This window comes from Trichoderma asperellum, chromosome 3, assembly GCF_020647865.1.
Source record: "Trichoderma asperellum chromosome 3, complete sequence".
NCBI lineage: Eukaryota > Fungi > Ascomycota > Sordariomycetes > Hypocreales > Hypocreaceae > Trichoderma > Trichoderma asperellum.
The window spans coordinates 5,039,738-5,056,140 of record NC_089417.1 but is presented as its reverse complement, the minus strand read 5'-3'; the positions used below and the strand labels follow the sequence as shown (position 1 = coordinate 5,056,140).

The following is a 16,403-nucleotide window of genomic DNA, read 5'->3' as shown; positions in this document are numbered from 1 at the left end:
TTCTTTGTACCGAGTAAATTGTGATTAATGCGTATTAGCAGCTTACCTCAATATATACGGTGTCTCGGGGATTCAACTGAGCAATGTCGTATGCCTCATGGACCATTGTCTCATGAGCACGTATCCGAGAGCTCGCAGCTTTTTTATAGCCCTTGTCATCGCATACACTTGTACCACGGATAATAGCTTGAACCGGATTCCCATCGCGAAGCGCGTAACGCAATGGCTTGATGAATACTGCAGCAATAGCTTCTCTTTCAAGTGTATTCGCGGGATTGGTCGAAGCTGCGGCTAGGTTAATGCCCGCCACAAGAGCAGCTTTGGCATTTCCATTCTTGATATCATTGCACGCTTTGTGAAGCGCTAGTAGCGAAGCGGAATGTTCTATGCTCTCTATCGTCTCACTGGCAAACAACTGTAGTTAGCGTCCAATGTTCATAGCAGCAAAATTAAATAGTTTCATCAAAAACATTCATGAAGATTATTACCTTGGTCCTTGAAAATCGTATTGCTGAGATATACGCTTTGATGTGGAAAGATTATTGGCGCCGTTCGTGGCGTCGTTATGGGGAGGCATAGCCACATAGCAAGCTACAGCAGCAATGCTGCCACGGTAGTTGGTCTCACATGCGTCTTCCAGACATTCGTGCGTAATTTCAAGTAGTTTATGATGATATGGATCGCACTCAATCGATGTATCCTTTGCCGTAGAGAAGAAAGCTGCATCGGACGACCTGAGGTCTTCACTTAAGAATCGCTCGCGCGTGACGTGACCAGCTGTAGGTTGGCCTTTTTGCTGGGATTCTTGATCAAAAGTTCGGCTACCTAGATCAATGATCATTGAGTTCCAAAATGCTTCGGTATTTCGTATGCCCTCAGGAAGGCGAATACCAACACCGCAAATGGCAATATGGGACCGATTTCCAGCGTCATCATTTTGGCCCTTGGATCCGTCAACAGAGCCGGTGAGGCCCTTTGTAGCCTCTCCGTCCGCAACTAGGGCAGGCATGGCAAATTCTATAATTACGTTTGATAAATCAGTAATAAAGAATGTCTAGAAATGGTATAGATATTAATCTACGCAGTCAAGATGAGTTGAGCTGTAAAATGAAAGAAGACAAAAAAAAGTCGAAGATCGAATGGCTGCTAATATGAATATGACCAGTACCCGGTTTACAGCTACGACTAATACAGGATACCAGTATTATTGTTCAGAATGAGACACAGTCATAGCCAACGGTAACATCAGCTTTAATGGCAATTACGTTTATGTCTCACTAGGCTGGCTCCCTACCGCCAGCGCGTATGCAGGCGCACAGCCGCGGGTTAGTCCGTAGCCTCTAATCTCCTGAGAGTAGTTATTTTCTCATGGTGGATAATAGCAGCTAGATTTTTGAGATTTATGCTGCATTATTAGTTAGCAGCTAATAATTTAGGGGTAGCTAAGATGCGGTCAGATAAAATGCCCACTTTGCAGCTCCCGTACTTGATATATATGTTTGCTCTATGCACAAAAGTGCTGTATATACGAGATTATTTTATATACGATATTAGCGTGTGAGCACGTAAGCAGGTGTGAAAAATATTATAAGATGTAAAATATTTCATGAGAATACCTATGTTGCGAATATTAACTTTTTAATAAATACTATCAATGTCTTTACATTGTCGCCATTATCGAGATGCACCAACAAAAAGCGCAGCGAGCATCGCTGGAGAAAAAGTAGTAAAAAGGCAATCCAATATACAAGAGGTAGAGTATGAAGAGTACTCAAGACGCCATAAACCGAGAAAAAAAAAAAAAAAAAGGGGGGGAAGTGGATGCCATCTCCTCGTCATTTGTCTCTTGATTCCCTCCCTTGCTTTGCGGTATGATGTCAGTTATCAGGGGAGAGTAGAGAGTAGAACCCGCGAAATGAAAATACACACATTAGGAGAAATAGGAACACTCGAGTAAATAGAGTTATCTGATGGGTTAAATAAAGATAATAGTGGCGGTAAAAAGTATTATTACAACAGCGTGAGCAATTATAGAGCTATGTGCTTATAGCTATATGCTTCCCCATCTTTTTGCTCTCCGCTTGGCTAGCAGGTAGGCATATAGAGTGGATCAAAAGGCCAAGCGTAATTGAAGCCAACAGTAAAACGAGGCTGAGATGAGTGTCAAGTAGATATCCTTGCATACGTGACATCTAGGATGTCAATTACAGCCTCTGCAATCGTCAAGGGGCAGCAATATAACACGAATACGGCTGTCCCGTGAAGCCAGCCTAATTTTTAAGCTCGGTCTACGATTGCTCACTCAGGACAGCAAAAAGGGCATGTGTGAGGAATACTACTGTTTTCAGGGGAAATCAAAGCTCTTATAGGTAAGTAAATAATATAAATTCACACCGCACATGCGTATCATCCATGTAGCATCTCATGCGACGTACTTTGATGTTTACCACATATAGTTTTAGAAGTAGAAACTGTAGACATGTATCTGTAGTACACAAATACGGCCGATAAGTATCCAGGTAGCAAATCTATTATGTGATTTGGTTAGGTACTTATCTAGTAAACGTGTTTCGAACAGAGGTAGGTTCTGATGCAGAACCAAGAAAAGATATTCACGTTACCTAACGACGACTGCTTCTTCTGCCCAGACAGTCAGATACCATGATAGGCTGTCGATCGGTCCGTTCCATGGCCATTTAATCAGAAATTAATTACTCATATCGTGTCTCTAAGTCGCCGCAAGTCTCATCGTTTCCGGCCAATAGCATCAAGTGGTTATCGCGCCTTCTTGGCAAGCTACGCCTTTATCCACATATTCGCCAAGGCTTACGTGATTCATTTCCGCGCAAAACCGACGCGGTTGTTACCCTGCATAAGCTACTACGCACTTCGTGTCAGAGGTAGGCTTCAAGCCAGCCACATTCGTCTTGTACTTTTGATTTGTCTTCCTCCTTGCGATTCAACTCTCAGCTTGCCTAACTTTGCTAACCAGTCCCTTGTTTCTTGAACTACCCATTACCCTTGATTTTCCATCAGTGCGATCTTCCCTATACAGCGAATTCAACGAGCTGAAACATAACCCTTGCTTGCATTTCAGCAGATACATCACCAGTGCACACCATTAAGATAATAATCTCGGCTTATCATACTCTAACCGAGCTCTTCATTAATATTAGTAGTATTTTATGAGGTAGTGCAATGATTTACATTCGTTGCACCTCAACGGGGATGATTGTGTATAAGAGGGTGGAAGAGCTGGCGTCTCATCTAAAAGCAGACTTAGATATCTGTTGGCAAGGTTGTGACATTCGTCTTTTATCTCTCATATTAGTAATGAAAATTTCGTATTTTTGGAAGTGAGCTCAAACCGTCTTGACGTGAATGCCACAGCCTACGACCAACAATGCTGTATTCTTTCTTATTGCATGTATATTGTCCACTGAGTATAGCCAGGAACGAATATCCGTTGTGTTCAAGTTATCTTGTAATATTAACTAGACCAGAAGGCGTCGGGTAAGAGAATTGGGCCTACACAAGGTGACACAGGCTCCACCCGCAGCGCTTCCTCTGCTTGTTATAGTATGTGGCGTCGGGAAGTTTCACGGAATAAGAGAGATGAAGGATTATTCACACCATATCCTGAGCGATCCATCTCATGAATTTACTAGTTTTGCGATACTTGTTGTAAGCTAGGCCATCTGACAGAAGAGTATCTGAGACGAGGGCCTCTCTTGCTCCAGATCTGCGCGTCGTGATCAGAATTTGAGACCTGCAGTAGCGCAATCGAAGGGCCAACTAGACGATTTTATGCAGTGATGTAGTAGAAAAGCGCGGGCACGTGATAGCGCGATTACACTCGCAGATGAATTATGTTCCATGTTGAGATTACCATCATCATGCAGTATGTCTTAGAGAGAAGGATTGAGGCCCATAGTTTATCACAAGGCCACACGGTGCTACCCTACAATTTATGGGAATTCAAAAAATATGCAAACGAATATACGTTCGCTAACTACCTACGAAAGACCTGATGTGAGAGCTCTATAAACTGGTCATATCTCGTCAAAAACTGAAAGAGTCATTCTTATACATATTTAAAAGGCTAGAAATACGATGATACCCACATATATTTGAGAAGTTCAATGGACCCAATTACTATCTTTCTCAATTCAACTATTCTATTCTTAACTTCTGGGTAGTATATCGTGAGTATTGCTAGTCGAAGAGTTGCTTTTCTCGCAACAGAATGCCTGTTTGGAAAGATGTCAGGCACATTTGCTCTGCTACGAATGATTTTTTGCACCTGCTCCCTGGCATGTACGTACGAACTGGATGCGGATAATGCCTTGCAGACTTCCATGTAGCTTCTGTGTATTGTGTAAAAAAATTTTGAGCGCCAGCGTAATATGCGCTTAATTATTGGTATGCTAGTAGTTTATGGTTTAGAGTATTAGAGCTGATAAATAAGTCCTTCATGGAAAGTCCTGTCTGTGCTTGTATAGCTGGTCTATCCGTATAGTTTTAGCAGCGAAAAGGTATGCGAAAAGGTATGGTTTCCATCAATAGCAAGCTTCTTGGAAAGCGGACCCGCTTGTTTTCGCAAAGCCGTCCACACACACATCAAGAATGTGGATGTTTCCTAATTAGTCGAATTCCGCTCCGCCAACTATGGAGAACAAAACTCCGCGGTGAAAAATGCCATTAGTGGCAAGTGCCGAGGCTCGGTCTATCTTCAAAGGTATTTGATATAAATTGTATGGTGGCCAAAGAAAAAAAAACAAGCAAACAGAAAACATTTATTCTACTCATTCACATGGGAGTCTGTGAGCAAAGCAACTACAACATGTCTACAACCATGCGAGCTTGGCAAATTGCCACCCCAGGGCCTCTAGAAGATGTGTTAAAACTTGTCGATCACGCAGAGCAGCCTTCTGTACCCCTTCAACGAGGACAGATTCTTGTTCAAGTCCTCAGTGCTGGCCTCAATCCTGCGGACTATAAAATGGTGGAGATGGGATTCGCATCCAAGGCGATTACATCATTTCCTAAAACTTCAGGAATGGACCTCAGTGGCCGAGTTGTCGCTGTAGCAGATGATGTAGCAGATGTCAAAGTCAAAGACGCTGTGATGGTGCGCCTGGACCCTAGAAAAGCACAAGGCTCGCTGTCTCAATACGTTATCGCCGAATACAATGGTTACGCTGTCTTGCCAGCTGATTTCGATCTGGATCTCGCCGCAGGCGCACCGACAACCGCTTTGACAGCATACCAGACTATAAAGCCTTATGTCCAAGCCGGCGCCAAAGTCTTTATTAACGGTGGATCGGGAGGTGCGGGTACCTGTGGCATTCAAATCGCAAAAGCCCTTGGTTGCCATGTGACTACTTCTTGTTCTACTGCGAAACGAGAGCTCTGTGAGCGGCTAGGAGCAGATGAGATCATCGATTACAAGGCTGGCGACATTGTTACACAGTTAAAGCAGAAGGAGATCACCTTTGATCTGATCGTCGATAACGTCGGCTCATCCCTTCCAGACCTCTACCAAGAGTCTCGTCACTACCTTAAACCGGAGGGGGCCTTTGTTCTCGTCGGAGGATCTGCATCTCTGAGCAGTATTAAGAACGTCATGAAGGCCAAATTTACGCCTTCATTTTTGGGTGGAGGTAAAGGCAAATTCATAACTTACATAACGGAAAATAACCACGACGACTTAGCTCAAATAACAAAGTGGTTAGGCGAGGGAGTGATCAAGACTATCATTGACTCAACGTTTGAGTTTGAAGAGGCCCTGGAGGCCTACAAACACCTTAAAAAGGGCTCAGCCGGTGGAAAAATCATTGTTCATGTCGCCAGCAAGGCATAGATTATTGCTTGCCACAGCACTATAGTTGTCCGGCGCGATTGAACTTTTCCGACATTGGAGCAGACACCGATGTCTACAAGCTACACCATGAAACGATTAGCTACCATTTGAAGCACAACTTCTATGAATAAAAAGTCCAATGGAATTGGCATGATACCCTTCAACATCAAAATTGCAAAAGGTATTTCACAGCTTTTGGAAAAAGCCTGGAATGGGCTACAGAATTGGTTTATTTCATTTTACACAAACAAAAAAAAAAGGGTTTCGGGGTGAGTGTGTAACGTAAAAAGCTTTTAGACTATAATCACCGTTCTAATTGTTTCACAAACGTTTCTCCTCTACCATAATACAAGTTATATGTGAAAAGTTGAGCTTTTGATCTCAGCGTCAATCGACTCCCCAAAAGTACCTTCGTAGCCGTTTTCCTCGAGATAGGCACGGAATCGCGCGTCTTCGCTCTCAAGGTCCTTCTCCTTATCAGGAACCAGGAACCATGTAAGAAGACAGCCAACCATGGCAAAGGCAGCTCCGATAAGAAAGACACCCTGAACGCCCTTTTGGGGATCGGAGAAAGAGTTTTGGATGGGGGTGAAAACTTGTGTGCCTATGGCAGCTCCAGCTTTACCAACGGCAGCGGCAAAGCCTAAGAAATGGCCTCGCACCGGAGTAGGAAACGATTCAGCACCACAAAGAAAGGTACCAACCTAGGCATAGTTAGATTTATGGCTGCTCTTAATAAGAATTCAGGAGAAGAAAAGCTTATACGTACGCCAGGACCCATTTCTCCCAAAGTGTTGAAAATGCCATACAGGACAACAAAGAGCGGGAAAACGCTGGTGATGGGATTGAGAGCGCCTCCAATGATGAATGCCAGGATAGACCACAAGAAGAATCCCAGTGCCATGGTCTGCTTGCGGCCAATCTTATCCATGAGAAGACCACCGATGAGGGTTCCGGGAAGGTAAAAGCAGTTGAGAACAGTGCCGAAGCCAATGTTTTGGACAAGAGTGTTGTTGGGGTTCAACGTCCCAATGATGGTTGAACCAAAGATACCAAAAGGATAAGTCTGTCCAACAGAGACATTTAGTTACTGAGATCTATCTCTTTTAGAGAAGTAAAGCAACACTTACAACAAAGTCATACATGAACCACGCCAGCGAAGTTCCAAGCATGGGTTTCCAATAGCGCTTGATCACCAACCAGTACGGAATGTCCGACTTTATAGCGTGTTTTCGGTACTGAGTTGAATTGATCAAGCGAAGACGGAAGAACAAAAGTCCCACTGGGAGGACGAAGCCAAGGCCGAATGAGACGCGCCATACGCCATCGTTAATATGTTGATGATATGCAGCTAGAACAATGAGTACAATGACGCCGGCCATAACGAAGCCGAGATCGATAGCGAAATCTGTAGCTACAGCAACAAGCATGCCGCGACGGCGTCTTACAAAGGCAGTTTCATCTGAGGCTTCAGCACTGCCAGTACCACAAGTTGGATATTCTCCTACCAGTTCCCCAACTCTCATTAGTGGCCGCTCAACATTTGTATATACGCGTGCGCAGCGTGACACTCACCTCCAGCACCAAAACCCGCAACTCCACGGCCTATGATCATCATCCAGAACATGCTGGTGGGAGAGTTTCCGTGGGCCGCAGTAGCCAGCACAATTCCTATGATGAGGAACAAGGTCGCAAAAACGATGCCCGTCCGACGACCCAGCCTGTCGATTCCCCATCCGAAAAACAGCATTCCAAACACTTCGCCGATGAGAAAAGCATTGGAAAGTCTGGTCTTGATAGTGGGAGTGAATGCATCGGGATATAGCTCTGCGAAAAGAGGGTTCATGTATCCAATGACCTGCGCATTGTAGCCGTCTGAAAATAGAGCTAAGCCACCGACGAGAACCATGAAGATTGACGAGATGCGACTGATACGTGAAAGAGTGCTTGGCTGAGCGATGGCATCTTTGCTAGTGTCATTGCTTGGGTGAAGAATTGGCGAAACGGTCACTTCGTCGACCTCTGACTTCTTGGAGTCCATCTTGGCGAAGTTCTTGCCAGCAGCTTGGCTATGACCTTTGGATTGAGAGAGTAAACCGATGCCAGCGCTGTTGTTCTCTCTGGTTCTGTCTCAGCTCCAGCCCGGCTGCATATAAGCGACTCCCACTTCCATGCAATGTCACTTAATATATAGTGAAGTATGGGAGACAGAGAAATTATTAACTCGGCAAATCCTGCACAATACACGTGAGTGCATGCAGCGACAGATAACTGGTGAAGCCTCAAAAGTGCCTATTTAATGTTGTATAAGCGCTATCTTTCCGTGGCCGTGTATGAGCCGGGTTATGATATTCTTCTGAACCAACATAATTACGAGATAAAAGGTCTAGATCTTGAGGGGATAATTGTGTATTGGAGCAGTCGCATTTTCACGATTCCCACGTGCGCATGAACCTGAGGGGTAGTCCCAGCTGCACCTTTGGCAATCTAGCCATTTCCCTTGGCCATGATGCCAACCACATGCTTCTTGTTGGTGTTGTATCAGCCCGAGGAGGCGCATCTTGTGCCGATCGACCGGCAACGACGGCCACGTGCGCCGAGAGCATCTCTTGATTCATTGGGGACGTTCCGGTGGTGGTCCACTTCGGTACTGGTCATTTTGGTGGGGCAGCCCGTGAAGCCATAAGTTCCTCATTGCAGGCGATAATGGACGAAAGATTTCCGGTAGAAGAGGATTCGTTCCCGTAAGCGAAATGCTAGCTTGACGGGTAACTTCCGGGCGCATAGTGGCGGTTTTGGGTGTAAGAAGAAAAGAAGAAAAAAAAGGCAAGAAGAGCTGAGCATTGAAAAAGAACCAGCTAGCTCTGCATAGATTCTACCCACCCATGTCACATATCGCTGATTGAAGTTGCATCGCGTCACCATGTTGTCTTCAGAACAAGTTGCTTTTTTCAAGGCGAATGGATATCTCGTCGTTCGAGATATCCTGAGCGATGCCGAGACTGAAGATTTACAAAGATGGGCTCAAGAGGTTCATGACTGGACTCCAACTGCCGAGTCTCAGTTTATGCCATACGAGGTAAGATCTTTTTCATTCTACATTACGTAGAAGGGGCATGTATACCTTAAAAAATCCCACCCTTACAATTGATAGGAAATAAATTCTCGCGGTGAGACAGTTCTTTGCCGAACAGAAAATTATGCCGATTACCATGGAGGCTTCAACGGGCTCCTGCGAGGCAAAAAGCTCTTGGGATTATTGGAAGAACTTTCAGGGGAGCCGATGAATCTTTTCAAAGAGAAGATTAATTATAAACTCGCCGGAAGCGGTACGTTGTTCGTTCGCTGGGTAGACTGAGCACATTTGCTGACACGAATAGGTGGATTTGCGCCTCATATCGATGCTGTGGCCTATAATCACATTAAAGATGTTAAGCATTTAACCATCTTACTTGCCGTGGATAAATCTAATTTCAACAATGGGGGGCTGGAAGTTGTTGATGCTAGCCATAATATGGATATTCCTCTAAATGTTGACGATCACTGCATCGCCGCCGAGTGGGTGAACGCTCATGAATGGAAGCCTGTTGAGCTGGAGCCTGGTAACGACATTGCCCTGTTCTTTCAACTTTAAACAAACGTTATTAGCATTTCCTAACTGTTATATCAATAGGCCAGCTGCTCATCTTCACCTCATACTTGGCGCATCGTAGTGGGCCGAATCACAGCGACGAGAATCGCAAAGCACTCTATGCTACTTACAATCTTGCTAGTGAGGGCGACTTACACCAGGAATACTACGAGCGCCGAATGAAAGAGTGGCCTGCGACTCACATGCGTAAAATGGGAGAGCTGTATGAAGATGGAGCTTTGAGATATGCCTTTGGTTCGCCCATGCTGAGCGTTGATGCTGGCCGCCAATTGGCCTTTTAGATATGAAGATCAGTATAAAGTAGAAGCTATTAGTATACAAGCAATAAATGTGCAACACTCGCCAAAGATGAGCCCTTGATCAATATTTGTTCCCTTAATAGTGCAGTAAATTTAGACTTGCGTATGCATCACCTTGGAGGCCGATTTTTGATTCAAAATCGTATTCAGTGGCTCCATAGAGATGTAGCATCTCAAGTGGATAAAATCTACACATTAGATCTCATGGAGACTCGTGAATTAGATTTGACCCATCAACGTGCCTACTGCATAATCCCGAGTGGACGATCTATCCACGTGTTCATGCATGGATTGTGTAGAGTGGAGCGTTTGAGCAATATTCTAGCATCTCGTATTAGCCAAAATAAGTGCTTATCTAGAGATTTTCCCATATGTCCATGATGGGAGTATATCTAATATGTTCCAATATTTTGCATTACGGCGACCCAATCTAAACCTTGCATCACGGCTGCTGACAGTTTTATTTTCCCAAAATGACTCTCCCTACATTCCTCGAGCCAGCGACAGTAACTTCCTACATAATATCCATTCTCGAGGCCTCGGATCATACTCCTTATATCGGCGAGCCTATCTCTCAGCTTCAACATTCCTTGCAATGCGCCTCTCTGGCTACCGAAGCATCGCCGCCTGTAGATGAGGCTACGCAAGTGGCAGCACTGCTTCACGATATTGGTCAATTTGCTCCAGCAGAAGATCTTTTAGCTTTAGCAAGGCTCCCTATCCAGAATCTAGGAGATGCCCCAACCACACAAAGTGTTGGCCGTGTCGGCCATGAAACTCTAGGAGCTCGCCTCCTTCTCTCGTTGGGCTTCTCCGACAAAGTCTCCCGTCTGGTGGAATCCCACGTGGCAGCTAAACGGTACCTGTGCGCTGTAGACGAATCTTACAACGATGTCCTCTCAGAAGCCAGCAAAAGAAGCCTATTCTACCAAGGAGGTCCTATGTCTGCCGAGGAGGTGAAGGAATTTAGCTCTGGGCCCTGGTGCCAGGAGATGTGCCAGCTGAGGAGATGGGATGATGAAGCAAAGGTTGAAGGTCTCACTGTGAGGAGCCTAGAGAGCTGGAGAGAAGTCATTCAGAGGCAGATAGAGCGAAAATGATGGCCAAAGAAGTATTCTTAAAAGTACACAGTATGGTATGAGGACTTGCATAAACACCAGTTTGAGTAGGTCTAGTCAGAATGGAGACTTTATGACCATAGTTTCTCATTATGAGTTGTGAATGAACTTCGACGTGGTAAGAGCCGTGGTTCAATATCCTGTATATTTGAGTTTCATCAATGGGACATTCAATTGTTGTATCAGCGGACAGGGCTACCGTATGAGGGAGATGTGTAGACTACAGCAATGAATATTGGCTGTTGCGACTCCTCTCCTCTTCATGTCGGCCCGTTTTTCGCGACAGTGGGGATGAGTTCTGTAGTGACTCAGGCGGCTATACTGACCCTATTTCTAAAAAAATCAGCCAAGAAAAATACTCATAGCTAATAGAGAGTATCCTCGGTGAATATTGAAATAGAGCTTAAAAAGGCCAAAGGTGTCATATAAGCGCCAAAGTACATACGGATGTATCCCGAAAAAGTTTAATTGTATGGCACGTTGTGGGAAAAAATGATTAATGTATTTTGGAACCTCGATTCAGTGCTTTTACTTCATAATACATTCTGGTCATATAGATATTCAAACTATGTCATCAAATATGAGCAGCACAGAGACTCACCCGCCGACAATCATATTTACAAGCGGCTAGTTGGCCTTAAGGGAGACTCCCGTGGGAGATCAAAGCGATCTAGATTCACAACCTTTGTCCAAGCAGCCACGAAGTCTTTCACAAACTTCTGCTTAGAATCGGAGCTGCCGTACACTTCCGCAACAGCCCGCAGCTCAGGGTGAGAACCGAGAACCAAGTCAACACGAGTTGCAGTCCACTTCTTGGCACCACTCTTGCGGTCACTGCCCTCAAAGAGATCACTATCAGAGGGGTTGGGCTTCCAGACAGTTCCCATATCCAGGAGGTTAATAAAAAAGTCGTTGGTGAGAACACCAGGCTGGCTGGTGAAAACGCCGTGAGTTGACCCGTCGTAGTTTGTGTTCAGCACACGGAGACCACCGATGAGAACAGTCAGCTCGGGCACTGAGAGAGTGAGAAGGTGGGCCTTGTCGACCAAGAAGTGCTCCAGCTTGACTCTTGGTGTTGACTTGCCGTAGTTACGGAAACCATCTGCGACAGGCTGGAGATAGCCAACCGAATCAACATCAGTCTGCTCTTGAGTGGCATCATTGCGGCCAGGAACGAATGGAACAGTGATATCGTGTCCAGCATCCTTGGCAGCCTTCTCAATAGCCGCAGATCCCGCGAGGACGATCAGGTCAGCGAGAGACACCTTCTTGCCACCACTCGAGCTGTTGAACTTCTGCTGAATCTTCTCTAGTGCCTGCAGAACCTCAGCCAACTGAGCAGGGTTGTTGGCCTCCCAGTCCTTCTGTGGTGCCAAGCGAATACGAGCACCGTTGGCGCCACCTCGCTTATCGCTACCGCGGAAGGTTGAAGCAGATGCCCAGGCAGTGGAGATTAGCTTGGATGGGGTAACTCCAGATGCCAAGATTTCCTTCTTAAGAGCAGCGACATCACTGTCGTTGACCAGAGTGTAGTTGACAGCGGGGATGGGGTCCTGCCAGGGGAACTGTTCCTTGGGGATTTCGGGGCCCACGTATCGGCTGATTGGTCCCATGTCACGGTGTGTGAGCTTGAACCAAGCCTTGGCAAACGCATCAGCGAACTGATCGGGATGTTCCAAGAAACGACGAGAGATCTTCTCGTAAGCAGGGTCAAAACGCAGCGACAAGTCCGTGGTCAGCATAGTAGGCAGCTGCTTCTTGTTAGGATCGAAAGCGTGGGGAATAAACGGCTCAGCATTCTTCGCCACCCATTGCTTCGCACCGGCAGGGCTCTTGGTGAGTTCCCACTCGTACTTGAAGAGATATTCGAAGAACTGGTTGCTCCATCTGGTCGGTGTCTTGGTCCAAGTCACCTCAAGGCCACTGGTGATGGTATCCCCGCCCTTTCCAGAACCAAAAGTGCTGGCCCAGCCAAGGCCTTGGTTCTCAAGAGGTGCGGCCGCAGGTTCAGGGCCTACATTGCTTGAAGGACCTGCGCCATGGGTTTTACCGAAAGTGTGACCACCAGCAATCAAAGCTACTGTCTCTTCATCGTTCATCGCCATACGAGCAAAAGTGGTGCGGATGTCCCGAGCCGCCGCAATAATATCAGCACTGGCATCGGGACCCTCTGGGTTCACATAAATAAGACCCATGTGTACCTACTATGTATCAGCATAATCTCTTCTAACATCGAGTATACGAAGCAAAAGGTACATACCGCTGCTAGGGGAGACTCAAGATCGCGAGAGTGGATATCTTTGCTGTCGTGCCTCTTCTCGTCGGAGTCGACGACACCGTGCTCTTTGGTAGTACCTGCAAAACCGTGGGCATATCGCACGTCGTTGCCCAGCCACGTAGTTTCGCCACCCCAGTAGGCAGCCTCGTCAGCTTCCCAAGTGTCGGAACGGCCACCTGCGAAACCTATGGTCTTGAACCCCATAGATTCGAGGGCCACATTGCCGGACAGGATGATGAGATCAGCCCATGAAAGCCTGTTGCCATACTTTGCCTTGATAGGCCAAAGAAGACGTCGAGCCTTGTCCAAGCTCACGTTGTCGGGCCAGCTGTTGAGAGGTGCGAATCGTTGTTGGCCCTATCAATCCAATACGTTAGCAAGAGCCAATGCAATAATGATGTATATAATGCCGAAATTCAATTAGTCGGCATCAGTAATCGCTTACCTGTCCACCTCCGCCACGTCCGTCAAAGACACGATATGTGCCGGCACTATGCCAAGCCAGACGAATAAACAGACCTCCATAGTGACCAAAGTCAGCAGGCCACCAGTCCTGAGAGTCGGTCATGAGGGCCGTCAGGTCCTTCTTAACGGCTTCATAATCAAGGGTCTTGAAAGCGGCCGCATAGTCGAAATCATCTCCCAGAGGGTTGGTTACATTTGTGTGCTGACGAAGAATGTTAAGCTTGAGTGATTCAGGCCACCAGTCACGGTTCTTAGTTCCACCACCAGCGACGTTGATGTGGTTTACGGGGCACTTTGCGGCGTCGCCCATTTTTATGATTTGTATGTCCGATATAAGGCAAACGGTATATGAGAGGGGAAAAGGTACAGTTCAAACTTTGCTGCTTCAGGAGCAGAAACAGAAATTGGTAAAAACGAGCAAAGAAGAAACGGAGGCAGCGGGAGGATTATAAAAAGCAGCAGAAGAAACCGAAAAGAGAAAGAGATGGACAAGTGCTCGCCACCAATGAAGAGGAGGGCATTAGAGAGGGGTTAGGGACGACCCCGCGTTTGATCAGACAATTAGCACGTTCTCGGGCCTCCGAGATGTCGCGATTGCGCTGCTCATGGCCCTCATCTGGATCTGCAGTGAAACACTATTTGCGGCTGTTGTGTCATCGTTCTCGCTGCTGACGAACCGAAGACTCGCAATTTCAAAGGCCCACGGCTTCTAGCTTTAAGCCGGCAGCCAAGTGGACAAGCGGGGTCTTGGTGGAGGGGAAGCTCTGGTGGAGGGGAACTTTGATCACGGATTGGTTCGTGAGAGGCAATGCAGCCACGCTTATTCGTTTCGGATTGCATGGGCCGAGTGTGCGCACGGTATGCGGTGGCTTGTCTGTGGTGAGCTCTCGGTACAGCCTGTTCGAGTTGCAAGTCTGTCTCGGAGGCTATGAACTATATCCCAGCTAGGTTGCTAGATGACGCACTTTGCTTGTCTCTACTCCGCATTGCTGACTAGCAGGATAGACTAGATGCCTCTAGTGCCAGGCTACAATCGGCTACCGTAGTAACAAATATTTGAGAACCCTTCTGTCCTTTGTTTGGAAAAGGGAATTAACTGAGAGAATATCAAAGCAGAGGCTGCTATCGGAGTTCTTGATCTTCCCTCTGTTGGACAAACTTGCAGCGTATGGAATCAAAAGTTGGAGCTTGCTTATATATACGAGACGACATTGCACTTATACATATGCGACATAGGATCTTTATTTTTGCTTCTAGAAACCTACTCTACTCTGCAGCTAAGTGCAATTCACAGGTCTCGTTGACCAATCGTATCGGTGACCGCCCTTGCCGCTGAAACTATAGACACAACGTCCAGATGAATTGAGCTTATTAGGGGCTTTTAAGTCTACCTATAACTTTAGTACCAACCAACGTTCGATCATTGCTAGGTCGTCTGTCTACCGTAGGGCTAAGGAGATGCATGCAAGGCATTACGCAAGTTGGCACATGGCGGGGCGATTATACAGCAAACCCCTTTTTCCCTCGATCAAACGCCCAATTCCGGCTAGATTTTGTATTTTACAAATAATTGAGTAAGCAATCCAATTACAGGAGGATTGGTGTCGTCTTGTATTTCAGCAACTATTGCCATCATAAACCCTCTAATTCCTTCCAATTCATTCAGTTACATCACTACCTCGCGAGATACGGCACCTTGTATTACAATTACACTTACACCAGAGACCTGGCCCACAACAACCCCACATGTGCGCTATTGTCCTCATTGAGTAAAGGTCAAGGTATGTAGCAAAATACCGACAAGATCAATCCCCGACTATTACACAGGAAGAGGTATTATTAGAATTTCTTAATCAGTTAGCATCTGTGGCTCTAATGCAAATGGAGATCTTCGCAACTCAGGAACGCACTGCCAAAGAAAGTTCTAGGTTGCCCAGTCTCGAGCTTATGTAAGTTGATAGTAGTAGGCAACTGGAACTCTTTGCTACAATCCACTCGAGCGGCGCCTCAACTTTTGCCTCTTAGCTGTGCTTCTCATCTACTTCAATGCCAACTTCCCCACCTAGCAATAAAAAATATCAAGCTAATCAAGCTACTAAATCACCCTCGCAGAAATATACTGTCCGAATGATAAAAATATACCCTCCGAATGACAAAATATACCCTCCGAATAGCAAAAATGAACCGCCTAAATAACAATCCTCTTATTCACTGCTGTCCAGACTAATAACGCCTGGTGAATTTCACTTTTGGTTTCATTGTTCCTATTTTAAACAGCAACTTGACAGCGGTGCTTATGCCTATTGTTGGCAACACCTAAAAGTGATACCTGAGCGCAGAGAGTAAAACTTTGCCAGGTAAAACTTGCCTAGTAAAGCAACATATTAATCTTGTATATTTTCTTCACTGGTCATGACAAATATACTTGGCCTCTTGTGGTATCTTTTGCCTTGCTTTCACAATGACAACATCATCATTCGAATATACAAGCTTCAGGAAAGTGAGTATCTTCAGTTGTAACTAAATAGTCCCAGAAGGTATATCTGCTGATCTGATGACTTATCATCTCCACTAATATCAGCCGACAAGCTAGTGCGCTAGAATAGAATAAGCTTAAATAGAACAGACCGCCGCAAGAACAGAATGTGCTTTGCGAGTTGACTGGTCAATAGTAGGATCTTAACTTCGATGGCATGCCTATGAACACCTTTGCGAGAAGAGTTTCATC

At 45.9% G+C, this 16,403-nt stretch overlaps 6 protein-coding genes across 6 annotated transcripts in view; 3 read left to right on the top strand and 3 right to left on the bottom strand.

Moving 5' to 3' along the window:
• The window catches only part of TrAFT101_006283 (putative Hybrid PKS-NRPS biosynthetic cluster), a gene marked incomplete at both ends in the record, with an annotated part of 37,089 nt that extends 36,080 nt beyond the window's left edge, over nt 1-1,009 (bottom strand). Inside the window, 2 exons of the mRNA XM_066127706.1 lie at nt 47-404; nt 489-1,009. Of these exons, the coding sequence (XP_065983819.1) occupies nt 47-404; nt 489-1,009 (879 nt within the window). The remainder of the gene's footprint in view (nt 1-46; nt 405-488) is intronic.
• A 3,846-nt stretch (nt 1,010-4,855) lies between these two features.
• On the top strand, nt 4,856-6,315 carry TrAFT101_006282 (putative secondary metabolism biosynthetic enzyme; the record flags this gene model as incomplete). The annotated part of the gene is made up of 1 exon (XM_024908244.2): nt 4,856-6,315. One exon carries the CDS (start codon nt 4,856-4,858, stop codon nt 5,861-5,863), a length of 1,008 nt encoding a protein of 335 aa, XP_024760813.2. The 3' UTR covers nt 5,864-6,315.
• Nucleotides 6,077-8,206, bottom strand: TrAFT101_006281 (uncharacterized protein). The gene is made up of 4 exons (XM_024910981.2): nt 7,439-8,206; nt 6,994-7,367; nt 6,633-6,929; nt 6,077-6,567 (listed from the first exon to the last, which is right to left on the bottom strand). Exons 1-4 carry the CDS (start codon nt 7,902-7,904, stop codon nt 6,217-6,219), a joined length of 1,488 nt encoding a protein of 495 aa, XP_024760812.1. The 5' UTR covers nt 7,905-8,206; the 3' UTR covers nt 6,077-6,216.
• Nucleotides 8,207-8,607: 401 nt separating this feature from the next.
• Nucleotides 8,608-9,868, top strand: TrAFT101_006280 (uncharacterized protein). The gene is made up of 4 exons (XM_024910646.2): nt 8,608-8,942; nt 9,018-9,192; nt 9,244-9,465; nt 9,537-9,868. Exons 1-4 carry the CDS (start codon nt 8,787-8,789, stop codon nt 9,794-9,796), a joined length of 813 nt encoding a protein of 270 aa, XP_024760811.2. The 5' UTR covers nt 8,608-8,786; the 3' UTR covers nt 9,797-9,868.
• Nucleotides 9,869-10,142: 274 nt separating this feature from the next.
• On the bottom strand, nt 10,143-14,413 carry TrAFT101_006278 (uncharacterized protein). The gene is made up of 4 exons (XM_024900169.2): nt 13,656-14,413; nt 13,193-13,567; nt 11,378-13,133; nt 10,143-11,265 (listed from the first exon to the last, which is right to left on the bottom strand). Exons 1-3 carry the CDS (start codon nt 13,983-13,985, stop codon nt 11,550-11,552), a joined length of 2,289 nt encoding a protein of 762 aa, XP_024760810.1. The 5' UTR covers nt 13,986-14,413; the 3' UTR covers nt 10,143-11,265; nt 11,378-11,549.
• Nucleotides 10,233-11,117, top strand: TrAFT101_006279 (uncharacterized protein). The gene has a single exon (XM_066127705.1). It carries the CDS (start codon nt 10,288-10,290, stop codon nt 10,912-10,914), a length of 627 nt encoding a protein of 208 aa, XP_065983818.1. The 5' UTR covers nt 10,233-10,287; the 3' UTR covers nt 10,915-11,117.
• Nucleotides 14,414-16,403: the final 1,990 nt, after the last annotated feature.

Bases quoted from the DNA above. Each gene is read 5' to 3' on its own strand.
- TrAFT101_006278 (XM_024900169.2), bottom strand. From the start codon at position 13,985: ATGGGCGACGCCGCAAAGTGCCCCGTAAACCACATCAACGTCGCTGGT. The intron at 13,568-13,655 runs GTAAGCGATTAC...TTGGATTGATAG, and splicing joins GACGTGGCGGAGGTGGACAG to GGCCAACAACGATTCGCACC. The intron at 13,134-13,192 runs GTATGTACCTTT...GATACATAGTAG, and splicing joins TTGAGTCTCCCCTAGCAGCG to GTACACATGGGTCTTATTTA.
- TrAFT101_006279 (XM_066127705.1), top strand. From the start codon at position 10,288: ATGACTCTCCCTACATTCCTCGAGCCAGCGACAGTAACTTCCTACATA.
- TrAFT101_006281 (XM_024910981.2), bottom strand. From the start codon at position 7,904: ATGGACTCCAAGAAGTCAGAGGTCGACGAAGTGACCGTTTCGCCAATT. The intron at 6,930-6,993 runs GTAAGTGTTGCT...TCTGTTGGACAG, and splicing joins GGTTCATGTATGACTTTGTT to ACTTATCCTTTTGGTATCTT. The intron at 6,568-6,632 runs GTACGTATAAGC...AACTATGCCTAG, and splicing joins TGGGAGAAATGGGTCCTGGC to GTTGGTACCTTTCTTTGTGG.
- TrAFT101_006280 (XM_024910646.2), top strand. From the start codon at position 8,787: ATGTTGTCTTCAGAACAAGTTGCTTTTTTCAAGGCGAATGGATATCTC. The intron at 8,943-9,017 runs GTAAGATCTTTT...TACAATTGATAG, and splicing joins CTCAGTTTATGCCATACGAG to GAAATAAATTCTCGCGGTGA. The intron at 9,466-9,536 runs GTAACGACATTG...TTATATCAATAG, and splicing joins GCCTGTTGAGCTGGAGCCTG to GCCAGCTGCTCATCTTCACC.